Below are 13,631 nucleotides of genomic sequence, written 5' to 3'. Positions count from 1 at the left end.
AATTACGCTTTTTTCCCCGGGCGCATTCACCAAATTTAAATCTCATATTGAAAAAGACCGGCTTCACGGTCTATGTCAGTGGACGAATTCGGTGAAAAACTTTTAGTATTGACGTTTTTGCTAAAACGTCGGTAATAGTACTAAAATTCGAGTCAAAAATGACAAAGATTTCAAAAATTTCGTTGGATTTACACTAAGAATTTGATTTTGCGAAGATTTCGTCAGTATTTTATGAATTTTTCGTTTTCCATTTACATTATTTGTACCATTTTATCCTAATATATAATTACGCTTTTTTCCCCGGGCGCATTCACCAAATTTAAATCTCATATTGAAAAGGACCGGCTTCACGGTCTATGTCAGTGGACGAATTCGGAGAGAAACTTTTGGTATCGACGTTTTTTACTAAAACGTCGAAAATAGTACTAAAATTCGAGACAAAAACGACAAAGATTTCAAAAATTTTGTTAGTTTTACACTAAGGCTTTGATTTTGTGTAGATTTCGGCAGTTTTTTATGAATTTTTCGATATCATGTTTTTTGTTTTCCATTTACATTTTTTATATCATCAGTTCCTAATATATAATTACGAAATTTTCATTTTTATTTCATTCATAGTCAGTTCATTATTTTATATCAATCAATAACCGGAAAAAAATTACAACGTGACAACTATGTTAAATATAAGTGTTTTCTAATGTTTTTGATCCATTTTCTTTGCACTTGACAGCGTTGCCAATTCGACAATTAATGTAGAACATTCAATTCCAGATAAATACGAGGATGATTTCGAATCTTACGAATCCGATTTCGAAGAATATTCTTCGTCTAATTCAACCGGGAATTTCGAAGATATTTCTTCGGAAGATACTAGCAGTAGCTCACGACGGTTAAAATGTAGTGGTACGACATCCGTTGAAACTAGAATTGTTTCGATGAACGTCGAAGAAGACAAAAAATTAGATTCGGGACATTTCGACATGTCCGATTATAAAAACAAACGAATTTTAAATAACATCAAAGAATCTATAGAAAAAGAAAATACGAATCTCGTTTTGACGAATAATCCGGCTTCGTTGTCGGACGAGGGATTCGAAGATCAAAAATCTTTACAATTCATAAATTTCTTGGAGGCCAAGAAGAAAAACGAACGGCTAAAAAGTTTGGAAAACAAAAGAAAAAGGGGCGAAGACATATTGAATATGATCAGATTGGATTCATTCGGTTTCACTTTGTTTGAAATGGCGCCCGTTTCGTACGAAACGTTCATAAAACGTTTCGGAAACGATAATGCCATACAAACGGCATGTCAAACGGGCGAAAACGATATAGACGAAGAAATACAGACCGACGACATCATTCGTTCGAATAAATGGACGCAACAACCGACTTCGATCACTAATTTCGACCAAAGTGTTCCGAAGTTTTGGCAACAATACAGAAGTGAATACTTAGGTATCGTAATTTCTATATTTCACTTTCTACTAAACACTTATCTAATTCTTAATACACTAATTTATTTAAATACACCGTTTACTCATCACTATTGCGAAGCGTTCACTATGACGTGAAATTCACGGTCTATGTCAGTGGACGAGTTTGAAAAAAACTGTTGGTATTGAAATTTTTTATCAAAACGTCGAAAATGGTACTGAAATTTGATAAACAGCGACAGAGATTTCAAATAAGAATAACTTTTACGCTAAGACTTTGATTTTGTGAAGAATTCTGCGAATATTCTTTAAAAAATAACGAATTGTCACGATTCTAAATCATTTTCCAAATATTTCCCACCAAAACTGTAAGATTTTTACGCTACATTCTATGATTATTGTTTTTATCTATGATTTCTGAGATTATGAGATGACTCTGGTCTACAATAAGAAGTCGAGGCTCCTTTTTAGGCTTTTCTATTCGTTTCCTCATTACCCGGTACACTTTAGTGGTTATTTTTGACCATATCATGGAAATATAGAGTCGATTCTTCTTCTGTTTCTTTATTTGTTGTCGGGACATATCATAAGATGGCCCTGGTCTACAATAAGAAGTCGAGGCTCCTTTTTAGGCTACTCTATTCGTTTCCTCATTGCCCGGTACACTTTAATGGTTATTTTTGACCATATCATGGGAGTATAGAGTCGATTCTTCTTCTGTTTCTTTATTTGTTGTCGGGACGTATCATAAGATGGCTCTGGTCTACAATAAAAAGTCGAGGCTCCTTTTTAGGCTACTCTATTCGTTTCCTCATTGCCCGGTACACTTTAGTGGTTATTTTTGACCATATCATGGGAGTATAGAGTCGATTCTTCTTCTGTTTCTTTATTTGTTGTCGGGACGTATCATAAGATGGCTCTGGTCTACAATAAAAAGTCGAGGCTCCTTTTTAGGCTACTCTATTCGTTTCCTCATTGCCCGGTACACTTTAGTGGTTATTTTTGACCATATCATGGAAATATAGAGTCGATTCTTCTTCTGTTTCTTTATTTGTTGTCGGGACGTATCATAAGATGGCTCTGGTCTACAATAAAAAGTCGAGGCTCCTTTTTAGGCTACTCTATTCGTTTCCTCATTGCCCGGTACACTTTAGTGGTTATTTTTGACCATATCATGGGAGTATAGAGTCGATTCTTCTTCTGTTTCTTTATTTGTTGTCGGGACGTATCATAAGATGGCTCTGGTCTACAATAAAAAGTCGAGGCTCCTTTTTAGGCTACTCTATTCGTTTCCTCATTGCCCGGTACACTTTAGTGGTTATTTTTGACCATATCATGGGAGTATAGAGTCGATTCTTCTTCTGTTTCTTTATTTGTTGTCGGGACGTATCATAAGATGGCTCTGGTCTACAATAAAAAGTCGAGGCTCCTTTTTAGGCTACTCTATTCGTTTCCTCATTACCCGGTACACTTTAGTGGTTATTTTTGACCATATCATGGAAATATAGAGTCGATTCTTCTTCTGTTTCTTTATTTGTTGTCGGGACATATCATAAGATGGCCCTGGTCTACAATAAGAAGTCGAGGCTCCTTTTTAGGCTACTCTATTCGTTTCCTCATTGCCCGGTACACTTTAATGGTTATTTTTGACCATATCATGGAAATATAGAGTCGATTCTTCTTCTGTTTCTTTATTTGTTGTCGGGACGTATCATAAGATGGCTCTGGTCTACAATAAAAAGTCGAGGCTCCTTTTTAGGCTACTCTATTCGTTTCCTCATTGCCCGGTACACTTTAGTGGTTATTTTTGACCATATCATGGGAGTATAGAGTCGATTCTTCTTCTGTTTCTTTATTTGTTGTCGGGACGTATCATAAGATGGCTCTGGTCTACAATAAAAAGTCGAGGCTCCTTTTTAGGCTACTCTATTCGTTTCCTCATTGCCCGGTACACTTTAATGGTTATTTTTGACCATATCATGGGAGTATAGAGTCGATTCTTCTTCTGTTTCTTTATTTGTTGTCGGGACGTATCATAAGATGGCTCTGGTCTACAATAAAAAGTCGAGGCTCCTTTTTAGGCTACTCTATTCGTTTCCTCATTACCCGGTACACTTTAGTGGTTATTTTTGACCATATCATGGAAATATAGAGTCGATTCTTCTTCTGTTTCTTTATTTGTTGTCGGGACATATCATAAGATGGCCCTGGTCTACAATAAGAAGTCGAGGCTCCTTTTTAGGCTACTCTATTCGTTTCCTCATTGCCCGGTACACTTTAATGGTTATTTTTGACCATATCATGGGAGTATAGAGTCGATTCTTCTTCTGTTTCTTTATTTGTTGTCGGGACGTATCATAAGATGGCTCTGGTCTACAATAAAAAGTCGAGGCTCCTTTTTAGGCTACTCTATTCGTTTCCTCATTGCCCGGTACACTTTAGTGGTTATTTTTGACCATATCATGGGAGTATAGAGTCGATTCTTCTTCTGTTTCTTTATTTGTTGTCGGGACGTATCATAAGATGGCTCTGGTCTACAATAAAAAGTCGAGGCTCCTTTTTAGGCTACTCTATTCGTTTCCTCATTGCCCGGTACACTTTAGTGGTTATTTTTGACCATATCATGGAAATATAGAGTCGATTCTTCTTCTGTTTCTTTATTTGTTGTCGGGACGTATCATAAGATGGCTCTGGTCTACAATAAAAAGTCGAGGCTCCTTTTTAGGCTACTCTATTCGTTTCCTCATTGCCCGGTACACTTTAGTGGTTATTTTTGACCATATCATGGGAGTATAGAGTCGATTCTTCTTCTGTTTCTTTATTTGTTGTCGGGACGTATCATAAGATGGCTCTGGTCTACAATAAAAAGTCGAGGCTCCTTTTTAGGCTACTCTATTCGTTTCCTCATTGCCCGGTACACTTTAGTGGTTATTTTTGACCATATCATGGGAGTATAGAGTCGATTCTTCTTCTGTTTCTTTATTTGTTGTCGGGACGTATCATAAGATGGCTCTGGTCTACAATAAAAAGTCGAGGCTCCTTTTTAGGCTACTCTATTCGTTTCCTCATTGCCCGGTACACTTTAGTGGTTATTTTTGACCATATCATGGGAGTATAGAGTCGATTCTTCTTCTGTTTCTTTATTTGTTGTCGGGACGTATCATAAGATGGCTCTGGTCTACAATAAAAAGTCGAGGCTCCTTTTTAGGCTACTCTATTCGTTTCCTCATTGCCCGGTACACTTTAGTGGTTATTTTTGACCATATCATGGGAGTATAGAGTCGATTCTTCTTCTGTTTCTTTATTTGTTGTCGGGACGTATCATAAGATGGCTCTGGTCTACAATAAAAAGTCGAGGCTCCTTTTTAGGCTACTCTATTCGTTTCCTCATTGCCCGGTACACTTTAGTGGTTATTTTTGACCATATCATGGAAATATAGAGTCGATTCTTCTTCTGTTTCTTTATTTGTTGTCGGGACATATCATAAGATGGCCCTGGTCTACAATAAGAAGTCGAGGCTCCTTTTTAGGCTACTCTATTCGTTTCCTCATTGCCCGGTACACTTTAATGGTTATTTTTGACCATATCATGGGAGTATAGAGTCGATTCTTCTTCTGTTTCTTTATTTGTTGTCGGGACGTATCATAAGATGGCTCTGGTCTACAATAAAAAGTCGAGGCTCCTTTTTAGGCTACTCTATTCGTTTCCTCATTGCCCGGTACACTTTAGTGGTTATTTTTGACCATATCATGGGAGTATAGAGTCGATTCTTCTTCTGTTTCTTTATTTGTTGTCGGGACGTATCATAAGATGGCTCTGGTCTACAATAAAAAGTCGAGGCTCCTTTTTAGGCTACTCTATTCGTTTCCTCATTGCCCGGTACACTTTAGTGGTTATTTTTGACCATATCATGGGAGTATAGAGTCGATTCTTCTTCTGTTTCTTTATTTGTTGTCGGGACATATCATAAGATGGCCCTGGTCTACAATAAGAAGTCGAGGCTCCTTTTTAGGCTACTCTATTCGTTTCCTCATTGCCCGGTACACTTTAATGGTTATTTTTGACCATATCATGGGAGTATAGAGTCGATTCTTCTTCTGTTTCTTTATTTGTTGTCGGGACGTATCATAAGATGGCTCTGGTCTACAATAAAAAGTCGAGGCTCCTTTTTAGGCTACTCTATTCGTTTCCTCATTGCCCGGTACACTTTAGTGGTTATTTTTGACCATATCATGGGAGTATAGAGTCGATTCTTCTTCTGTTTCTTTATTTGTTGTCGGGACGTATCATAAGATGGCTCTGGTCTACAATAAAAAGTCGAGGCTCCTTTTTAGGCTACTCTATTCGTTTCCTCATTGCCCGGTACACTTTAGTGGTTATTTTTGACCATATCATGGGAGTATAGAGTCGATTCTTCTTCTGTTTCTTTATTTGTTGTCGGGACGTATCATAAGATGGCTCTGGTCTACAATAAAAAGTCGAGGCTCCTTTTTAGGCTACTCTATTCGTTTCCTCATTGCCCGGTACACTTTAGTGGTTATTTTTGACCATATCATGGGAGTATAGAGTCGATTCTTCTTCTGTTTCTTTATTTGTTGTCGGGACGTATCATAAGATGGCTCTGGTCTACAATAAAAAGTCGAGGCTCCTTTTTAGGCTACTCTATTCGTTTCCTCATTGCCCGGTACACTTTAGTGGTTATTTTTGACCATATCATGGGAGTATAGAGTCGATTCTTCTTCTGTTTCTTTATTTGTTGTCGGGACGTATCATAAGATGGCTCTGGTCTACAATAAAAAGTCGAGGCTCCTTTTTAGGCTACTCTATTCGTTTCCTCATTGCCCGGTACACTTTAGTGGTTATTTTTGACCATATCATGGAAATATAGAGTCGATTCTTCTTCTGTTTCTTTATTTGTTGTCGGGACATATCATAAGATGGCCCTGGTCTACAATAAGAAGTCGAGGCTCCTTTTTAGGCTACTCTATTCGTTTCCTCATTGCCCGGTACACTTTAATGGTTATTTTTGACCATATCATGGGAGTATAGAGTCGATTCTTCTTCTGTTTCTTTATTTGTTGTCGGGACGTATCATAAGATGGCTCTGGTCTACAATAAAAAGTCGAGGCTCCTTTTTAGGCTACTCTATTCGTTTCCTCATTGCCCGGTACACTTTAGTGGTTATTTTTGACCATATCATGGGAGTATAGAGTCGATTCTTCTTCTGTTTCTTTATTTGTTGTCGGGACGTATCATAAGATGGCTCTGGTCTACAATAAAAAGTCGAGGCTCCTTTTTAGGCTACTCTATTCGTTTCCTCATTGCCCGGTACACTTTAGTGGTTATTTTTGACCATATCATGGGAGTATAGAGTCGATTCTTCTTCTGTTTCTTTATTTGTTGTCGGGACGTATCATAAGATGGCTCTGGTCTACAATAAAAAGTCGAGGCTCCTTTTTAGGCTACTCTATTCGTTTCCTCATTGCCCGGTACACTTTAGTGGTTATTTTTGACCATATCATGGAAATATAGAGTCGATTCTTCTTCTGTTTCTTTATTTGTTGTCGGGACGTATCATAAGATGGCTCTGGTCTACAATAAAAAGTCGAGGCTCCTTTTTAGGCTACTCTATTCGTTTCCTCATTGCCCGGTACACTTTAGTGGTTATTTTTGACCATATCATGGAAATATAGAGTCGATTCTTCTTCTGTTTCTTTATTTGTTGTCGGGACGTATCATAAGATGGCTCTGGTCTACAATAAAAAGTCGAGGCTCCTTTTTAGGCTACTCTATTCGTTTCCTCATTGCCCGGTACACTTTAGTGGTTATTTTTGACCATATCATGGAAATATAGAGTCGATTCTTCTTCTGTTTCTTTATTTGTTGTCGGGACGTATCATAAGATGGCTCTGGTCTACAATAAAAAGTCGAGGCTCCTTTTTAGGCTACTCTATTCGTTTCCTCATTGCCCGGTACACTTTAGTGGTTATTTTTGACCATATCATGGAAATATAGAGTCGATTCTTCTTCTGTTTCTTTATTTGTTGTCGGGACGTATCATAAGATGGCTCTGGTCTACAATAAAAAGTCGAGGCTCCTTTTTAGGCTACTCTATTCGTTTCCTCATTGCCCGGTACACTTTAGTGGTTATTTTTGACCATATCATGGAAATATAGAGTCGATTCTTCTTCTGTTTCTTTATTTGTTGTCGGGACGTATCATAAGATGGCTCTGGTCTACAATAAAAAGTCGAGGCTCCTTTTTAGGCTACTCTATTCGTTTCCTCATTGCCCGGTACACTTTAGTGGTTATTTTTGACCATATCATGGAAATATAGAGTCGATTCTTCTTCTGTTTCTTTATTTGTTGTCGGGACGTATCATAAGATGGCTCTGGTCTACAATAAAAAGTCGAGGCTCCTTTTTAGGCTACTCTATTCGTTTCCTCATTGCCCGGTACACTTTAGTGGTTATTTTTGACCATATCATGGGAGTATAGAGTCGATTCTTCTTCTGTTTCTTTATTTGTTGTCGGGACGTATCATAAGATGGCTCTGGTCTACAATAAAAAGTCGAGGCTCCTTTTTAGGCTACTCTATTCGTTTCCTCATTGCCCGGTACACTTTAGTGGTTATTTTTGACCATATCATGGAAATATAGAGTCGATTCTTCTTCTGTTTCTTTATTTGTTGTCGGGACGTATCATAAGATGGCTCTGGTCTACAATAAAAAGTCGAGGCTCCTTTTTAGGCTACTCTATTCGTTTCCTCATTGCCCGGTACACTTTAGTGGTTATTTTTGACCATATCATGGGAGTATAGAGTCGATTCTTCTTCTGTTTCTTTATTTGTTGTCGGGACGTATCATAAGATGGCTCTGGTCTACAATAAAAAGTCGAGGCTCCTTTTTAGGCTACTCTATTCGTTTCCTCATTGCCCGGTACACTTTAGTGGTTATTTTTGACCATATCATGGAAATATAGAGTCGATTCTTCTTCTGTTTCTTTATTTGTTGTCGGGACGTATCATAAGATGGCTCTGGTCTACAATAAAAAGTCGAGGCTCCTTTTTAGGCTACTCTATTCGTTTCCTCATTGCCCGGTACACTTTAATGGTTATTTTTGACCATATCATGGGAGTATAGAGTCGATTCTTCTTCTGTTTCTTTATTTGTTGTCGGGACGTATCATAAGATGGCTCTGGTCTACAATAAAAAGTCGAGGCTCCTTTTTAGGCTACTCTATTCGTTTCCTCATTGCCCGGTACACTTTAGTGGTTATTTTTGACCATATCATGGGAGTATAGAGTCGATTCTTCTTCTGTTTCTTTATTTGTTGTCGGGACGTATCATAAGATGGCTCTGGTCTACAATAAAAAGTCGAGGCTCCTTTTTAGGCTACTCTATTCGTTTCCTCATTGCCCGGTACACTTTAGTGGTTATTTTTGACCATATCATGGAAATATAGAGTCGATTCTTCTTCTGTTTCTTTATTTGTTGTCGGGACGTATCATAAGATGGCTCTGGTCTACAATAAAAAGTCGAGGCTCCTTTTTAGGCTACTCTATTCGTTTCCTCATTGCCCGGTACACTTTAGTGGTTATTTTTGACCATATCATGGGAGTATAGAGTCGATTCTTCTTCTGTTTCTTTATTTGTTGTCGGGACGTATCATAAGATGGCTCTGGTCTACAATAAAAAGTCGAGGCTCCTTTTTAGGCTACTCTATTCGTTTCCTCATTGCCCGGTACACTTTAGTGGTTATTTTTGACCATATCATGGGAGTATAGAGTCGATTCTTCTTCTGTTTCTTTATTTGTTGTCGGGACGTATCATAAGATGGCTCTGGTCTACAATAAAAAGTCGAGGCTCCTTTTTAGGCTACTCTATTCGTTTCCTCATTGCCCGGTACACTTTAGTGGTTATTTTTGACCATATCATGGAAATATAGAGTCGATTCTTCTTCTGTTTCTTTATTTGTTGTCGGGACATATCATAAGATGGCCCTGGTCTACAATAAGAAGTCGAGGCTCCTTTTTAGGCTACTCTATTCGTTTCCTCATTGCCCGGTACACTTTAATGGTTATTTTTGACCATATCATGGGAGTATAGAGTCGATTCTTCTTCTGTTTCTTTATTTGTTGTCGGGACGTATCATAAGATGGCTCTGGTCTACAATAAAAAGTCGAGGCTCCTTTTTAGGCTACTCTATTCGTTTCCTCATTGCCCGGTACACTTTAGTGGTTATTTTTGACCATATCATGGGAGTATAGAGTCGATTCTTCTTCTGTTTCTTTATTTGTTGTCGGGACGTATCATAAGATGGCTCTGGTCTACAATAAAAAGTCGAGGCTCCTTTTTAGGCTACTCTATTCGTTTCCTCATTGCCCGGTACACTTTAGTGGTTATTTTTGACCATATCATGGAAATATAGAGTCGATTCTTCTTCTGTTTCTTTATTTGTTGTCGGGACGTATCATAAGATGGCTCTGGTCTACAATAAAAAGTCGAGGCTCCTTTTTAGGCTACTCTATTCGTTTCCTCATTGCCCGGTACACTTTAATGGTTATTTTTGACCATATCATGGGAGTATAGAGTCGATTCTTCTTCTGTTTCTTTATTTGTTGTCGGGACGTATCATAAGATGGCTCTGGTCTACAATAAAAAGTCGAGGCTCCTTTTTAGGCTACTCTATTCGTTTCCTCATTGCCCGGTACACTTTAGTGGTTATTTTTGACCATATCATGGGAGTATAGAGTCGATTCTTCTTCTGTTTCTTTATTTGTTGTCGGGACGTATCATAAGATGGCTCTGGTCTACAATAAAAAGTCGAGGCTCCTTTTTAGGCTACTCTATTCGTTTCCTCATTGCCCGGTACACTTTAGTGGTTATTTTTGACCATATCATGGAAATATAGAGTCGATTCTTCTTCTGTTTCTTTATTTGTTGTCGGGACGTATCATAAGATGGCTCTGGTCTACAATAAAAAGTCGAGGCTCCTTTTTAGGCTACTCTATTCGTTTCCTCATTGCCCGGTACACTTTAGTGGTTATTTTTGACCATATCATGGGAGTATAGAGTCGATTCTTCTTCTGTTTCTTTATTTGTTGTCGGGACGTATCATAAGATGGCTCTGGTCTACAATAAAAAGTCGAGGCTCCTTTTTAGGCTACTCTATTCGTTTCCTCATTGCCCGGTACACTTTAGTGGTTATTTTTGACCATATCATGGGAGTATAGAGTCGATTCTTCTTCTGTTTCTTTATTTGTTGTCGGGACGTATCATAAGATGGCTCTGGTCTACAATAAAAAGTCGAGGCTCCTTTTTAGGCTACTCTATTCGTTTCCTCATTGCCCGGTACACTTTAGTGGTTATTTTTGACCATATCATGGAAATATAGAGTCGATTCTTCTTCTGTTTCTTTATTTGTTGTCGGGACATATCATAAGATGGCCCTGGTCTACAATAAGAAGTCGAGGCTCCTTTTTAGGCTACTCTATTCGTTTCCTCATTGCCCGGTACACTTTAATGGTTATTTTTGACCATATCATGGGAGTATAGAGTCGATTCTTCTTCTGTTTCTTTATTTGTTGTCGGGACGTATCATAAGATGGCTCTGGTCTACAATAAAAAGTCGAGGCTCCTTTTTAGGCTACTCTATTCGTTTCCTCATTGCCCGGTACACTTTAGTGGTTATTTTTGACCATATCATGGGAGTATAGAGTCGATTCTTCTTCTGTTTCTTTATTTGTTGTCGGGACGTATCATAAGATGGCTCTGGTCTACAATAAAAAGTCGAGGCTCCTTTTTAGGCTACTCTATTCGTTTCCTCATTGCCCGGTACACTTTAGTGGTTATTTTTGACCATATCATGGGTATCTAATACTTTTTCAGTTTGTTTTCATTTTCATTTAACGCCGGAAACACAAATCTCGTCATTTTATTTTCAAATGGTAAATTTCTCGGACTTGGCCGTTTCTTAAATTATTTATTTGTAGGATGTGGGAGCGGAGATGACATTATAGAAGACGATAAGAATATTAAGAATGTCGATAGGCATTCTTTAAACAAATTTTTGTTATCTAGTTGTAATTTGATGTTGCGATTACTACAGGAATCGATTACAAATAATAATACGATGGTTCTACGAACTAATAATAAAACTTTACCATTCAGCGACGGTTATTACAAGTTCGAAACGTCGAGAGATATTTTCGTCAATACTCGAGTGTCTTATGCGACTTTTTCCTGTGATATTAGTACTAAATTAATTACGGTTTTTACGAAAAATCGTAATAGTGTAGTAGCCGTTTGGAGTGTTTTCAATTGCGAAGAACCCGAAGCGGTTTTCGAAACTTATGGATTTGTGACTTGTTGTTCTTTCGGCACAGGAAAGTCTGAAATTGTTTATATGGGAATGGAAGATGGGTAAGTTTCTTTTTTCTCAATCATCAAGAATTTTTCATACAACTTGTATCGTTTTTTCAACTTTTGGGCTTTGAAATTAATTCTAAAAAGTCTATTATCTCCGATATGTTATTAAATTTGGCGACACCGTACGACATTTAATGATTTCCACATATATAATTGGAGTTAACTTATATTGAGCTACAGATAAACCGAAATGTAAACAATATACGGATAAAAACAAAAAAAAAGTTTGGTAATTTCAACTGACTTACACAGATCTCTCTGTACATATTAGAAATAAAGTTACATTTGGCAACATAGCACACCATTATATATATTTTTCTTTAAAATTTCACTTTTTAAATGTTTTTCGTTTTGATTTCAGGTTCTTTTGATAAAAAATTAGTTTTAAAAAACAAGTAAAAATTGACGTTTCGATTTATTTTAGTATTTATCAAAATATGTCACATTTTATATTAAAAGAGATCTAAAATAAAGACGAACTGTTGAGAAAAAAATATTTTCAAAACGATATTGCAGGTCCATTTTAATTTGGAACATTCGAGATAAAAAGAAATCTGACATATTGAAAACTGTGCCTACTTTTTCTACCGATATCAGTTCCAGTCATCAAACTAAAATAGTAGCTCTTCACATTTTAGATAATTATGAAGAAAATTCGTATAATCAACAAACTAACGAGGTATGTAAATAAAAACATGTGACATAAACATAACAGACAAGAAAAATAAGTTTTCCTCCATCTTCTTATTATTTATAAAGTCTGGCAACCTAATCCCTTCTTCCATGATATGGTTTTACGTTTTTTATATCTTATTATTCAGCTCTGTAGTCTAGATGAGGATGGTGAAATAATATTATGGACCATAATAGAAAAACGGACAGATTTTAATAATTCCGACGAAAACGACGTCGTTCTCGTAAAAAACACCAACGTATCACTAAAATCGTTACATCCCGATTTAACTGATCTACAATGCACCGATTTCGTCGCCAGTAGTTCGAATACAAATTATTTATTAGTATCAACGAATTATGGTTTCATTATCCACCATTTGATTAAAGGAGGTAGCAGTACTGTGAAAAAGTTCCTCCCAGGTATAATTCGATGCTGTAGGTTTATTTTTTTTTTGATACAAGTACTTTTTCTAGGTTCTGATTCGATAGCTACATGTTTAGAAAGTTGCCCTTTTTCTTCAGAATATTTTTTAGCCGGGTACGATAACGGGGATATAAATATATATAGTAGATCGTCAGAAAAACCGCTCATGGTACTATCAGATAAAGATAAAAATTTGGATTACTGCCCTGTAGATAAGATTCAGTGGTCAAAAAATGTACCCGTTGTTGTTTATACTAAAGATGCCAAAAACAGACTAAATATCTGGTATCTGAATGAAAGTGACATGTTTCCAATTTATACAGTGCCTTTTGATGAAGATATCACTTGTTTAAAACTATCACCTTGTATACAGAATAAAAAATCGTTTTTGGTAAGTTACCACACTAATTCTAAGGTGTTGACAATATTTTTTTGGGTGATACTATTTTATTAATTTAGTTGATTGGTACCAGCAACGGTTCACTGTATCTTTATCAATTGAATGAAGAACATGGTCAACAACTTAGTAATGTATATGAAGAAAGTGTAGAGACTTTTAAAAAATACGTAAATAGATTATAGTAATTTTAATATTACATTATGTTGAACTATTTTGTAACGATTTGTTTTATTTTGAATTGGTTTATTAAAAATTATAAAATACCTTA

At 36.8% G+C, this 13,631-nt stretch overlaps 1 protein-coding gene across 2 annotated transcripts in view; it reads left to right on the top strand.

Annotated features, from left to right (window-relative positions):
• Positions 1 to 13,631, top strand: part of LOC130449084 (cytoplasmic dynein 2 intermediate chain 1) — a 19,302-nt gene extending 5,671 nt beyond the window's left edge. The window contains exons 4-9 of one of the 2 annotated variants that reach the window (XM_056786748.1): positions 772 to 1,455; positions 11,429 to 11,858; positions 12,381 to 12,543; positions 12,686 to 12,959; positions 13,014 to 13,354; positions 13,423 to 13,631. In XM_056786748.1, the coding sequence (XP_056642726.1) occupies positions 772 to 1,455; positions 11,429 to 11,858; positions 12,381 to 12,543; positions 12,686 to 12,959; positions 13,014 to 13,354; positions 13,423 to 13,545 (2,015 nt within the window). In that variant the 3' untranslated portion in view covers positions 13,546 to 13,631. The remainder of the gene's footprint in view (positions 1 to 771; positions 1,456 to 11,428; positions 11,859 to 12,380; positions 12,544 to 12,685; positions 12,960 to 13,013; positions 13,355 to 13,422) is intronic. The other variant, XM_056786749.1, reaches the window with a different exon arrangement.

This window comes from Diorhabda sublineata, chromosome 9 (genome assembly GCF_026230105.1).
Source record: "Diorhabda sublineata isolate icDioSubl1.1 chromosome 9, icDioSubl1.1, whole genome shotgun sequence".
In the NCBI taxonomy this organism is placed as follows: Eukaryota; Metazoa; Arthropoda; class Insecta; order Coleoptera; family Chrysomelidae; genus Diorhabda; species Diorhabda sublineata.
The sequence above is the reverse complement of the archived record's forward strand: the minus strand, read 5'-3'. Positions and strand labels throughout refer to the sequence as shown.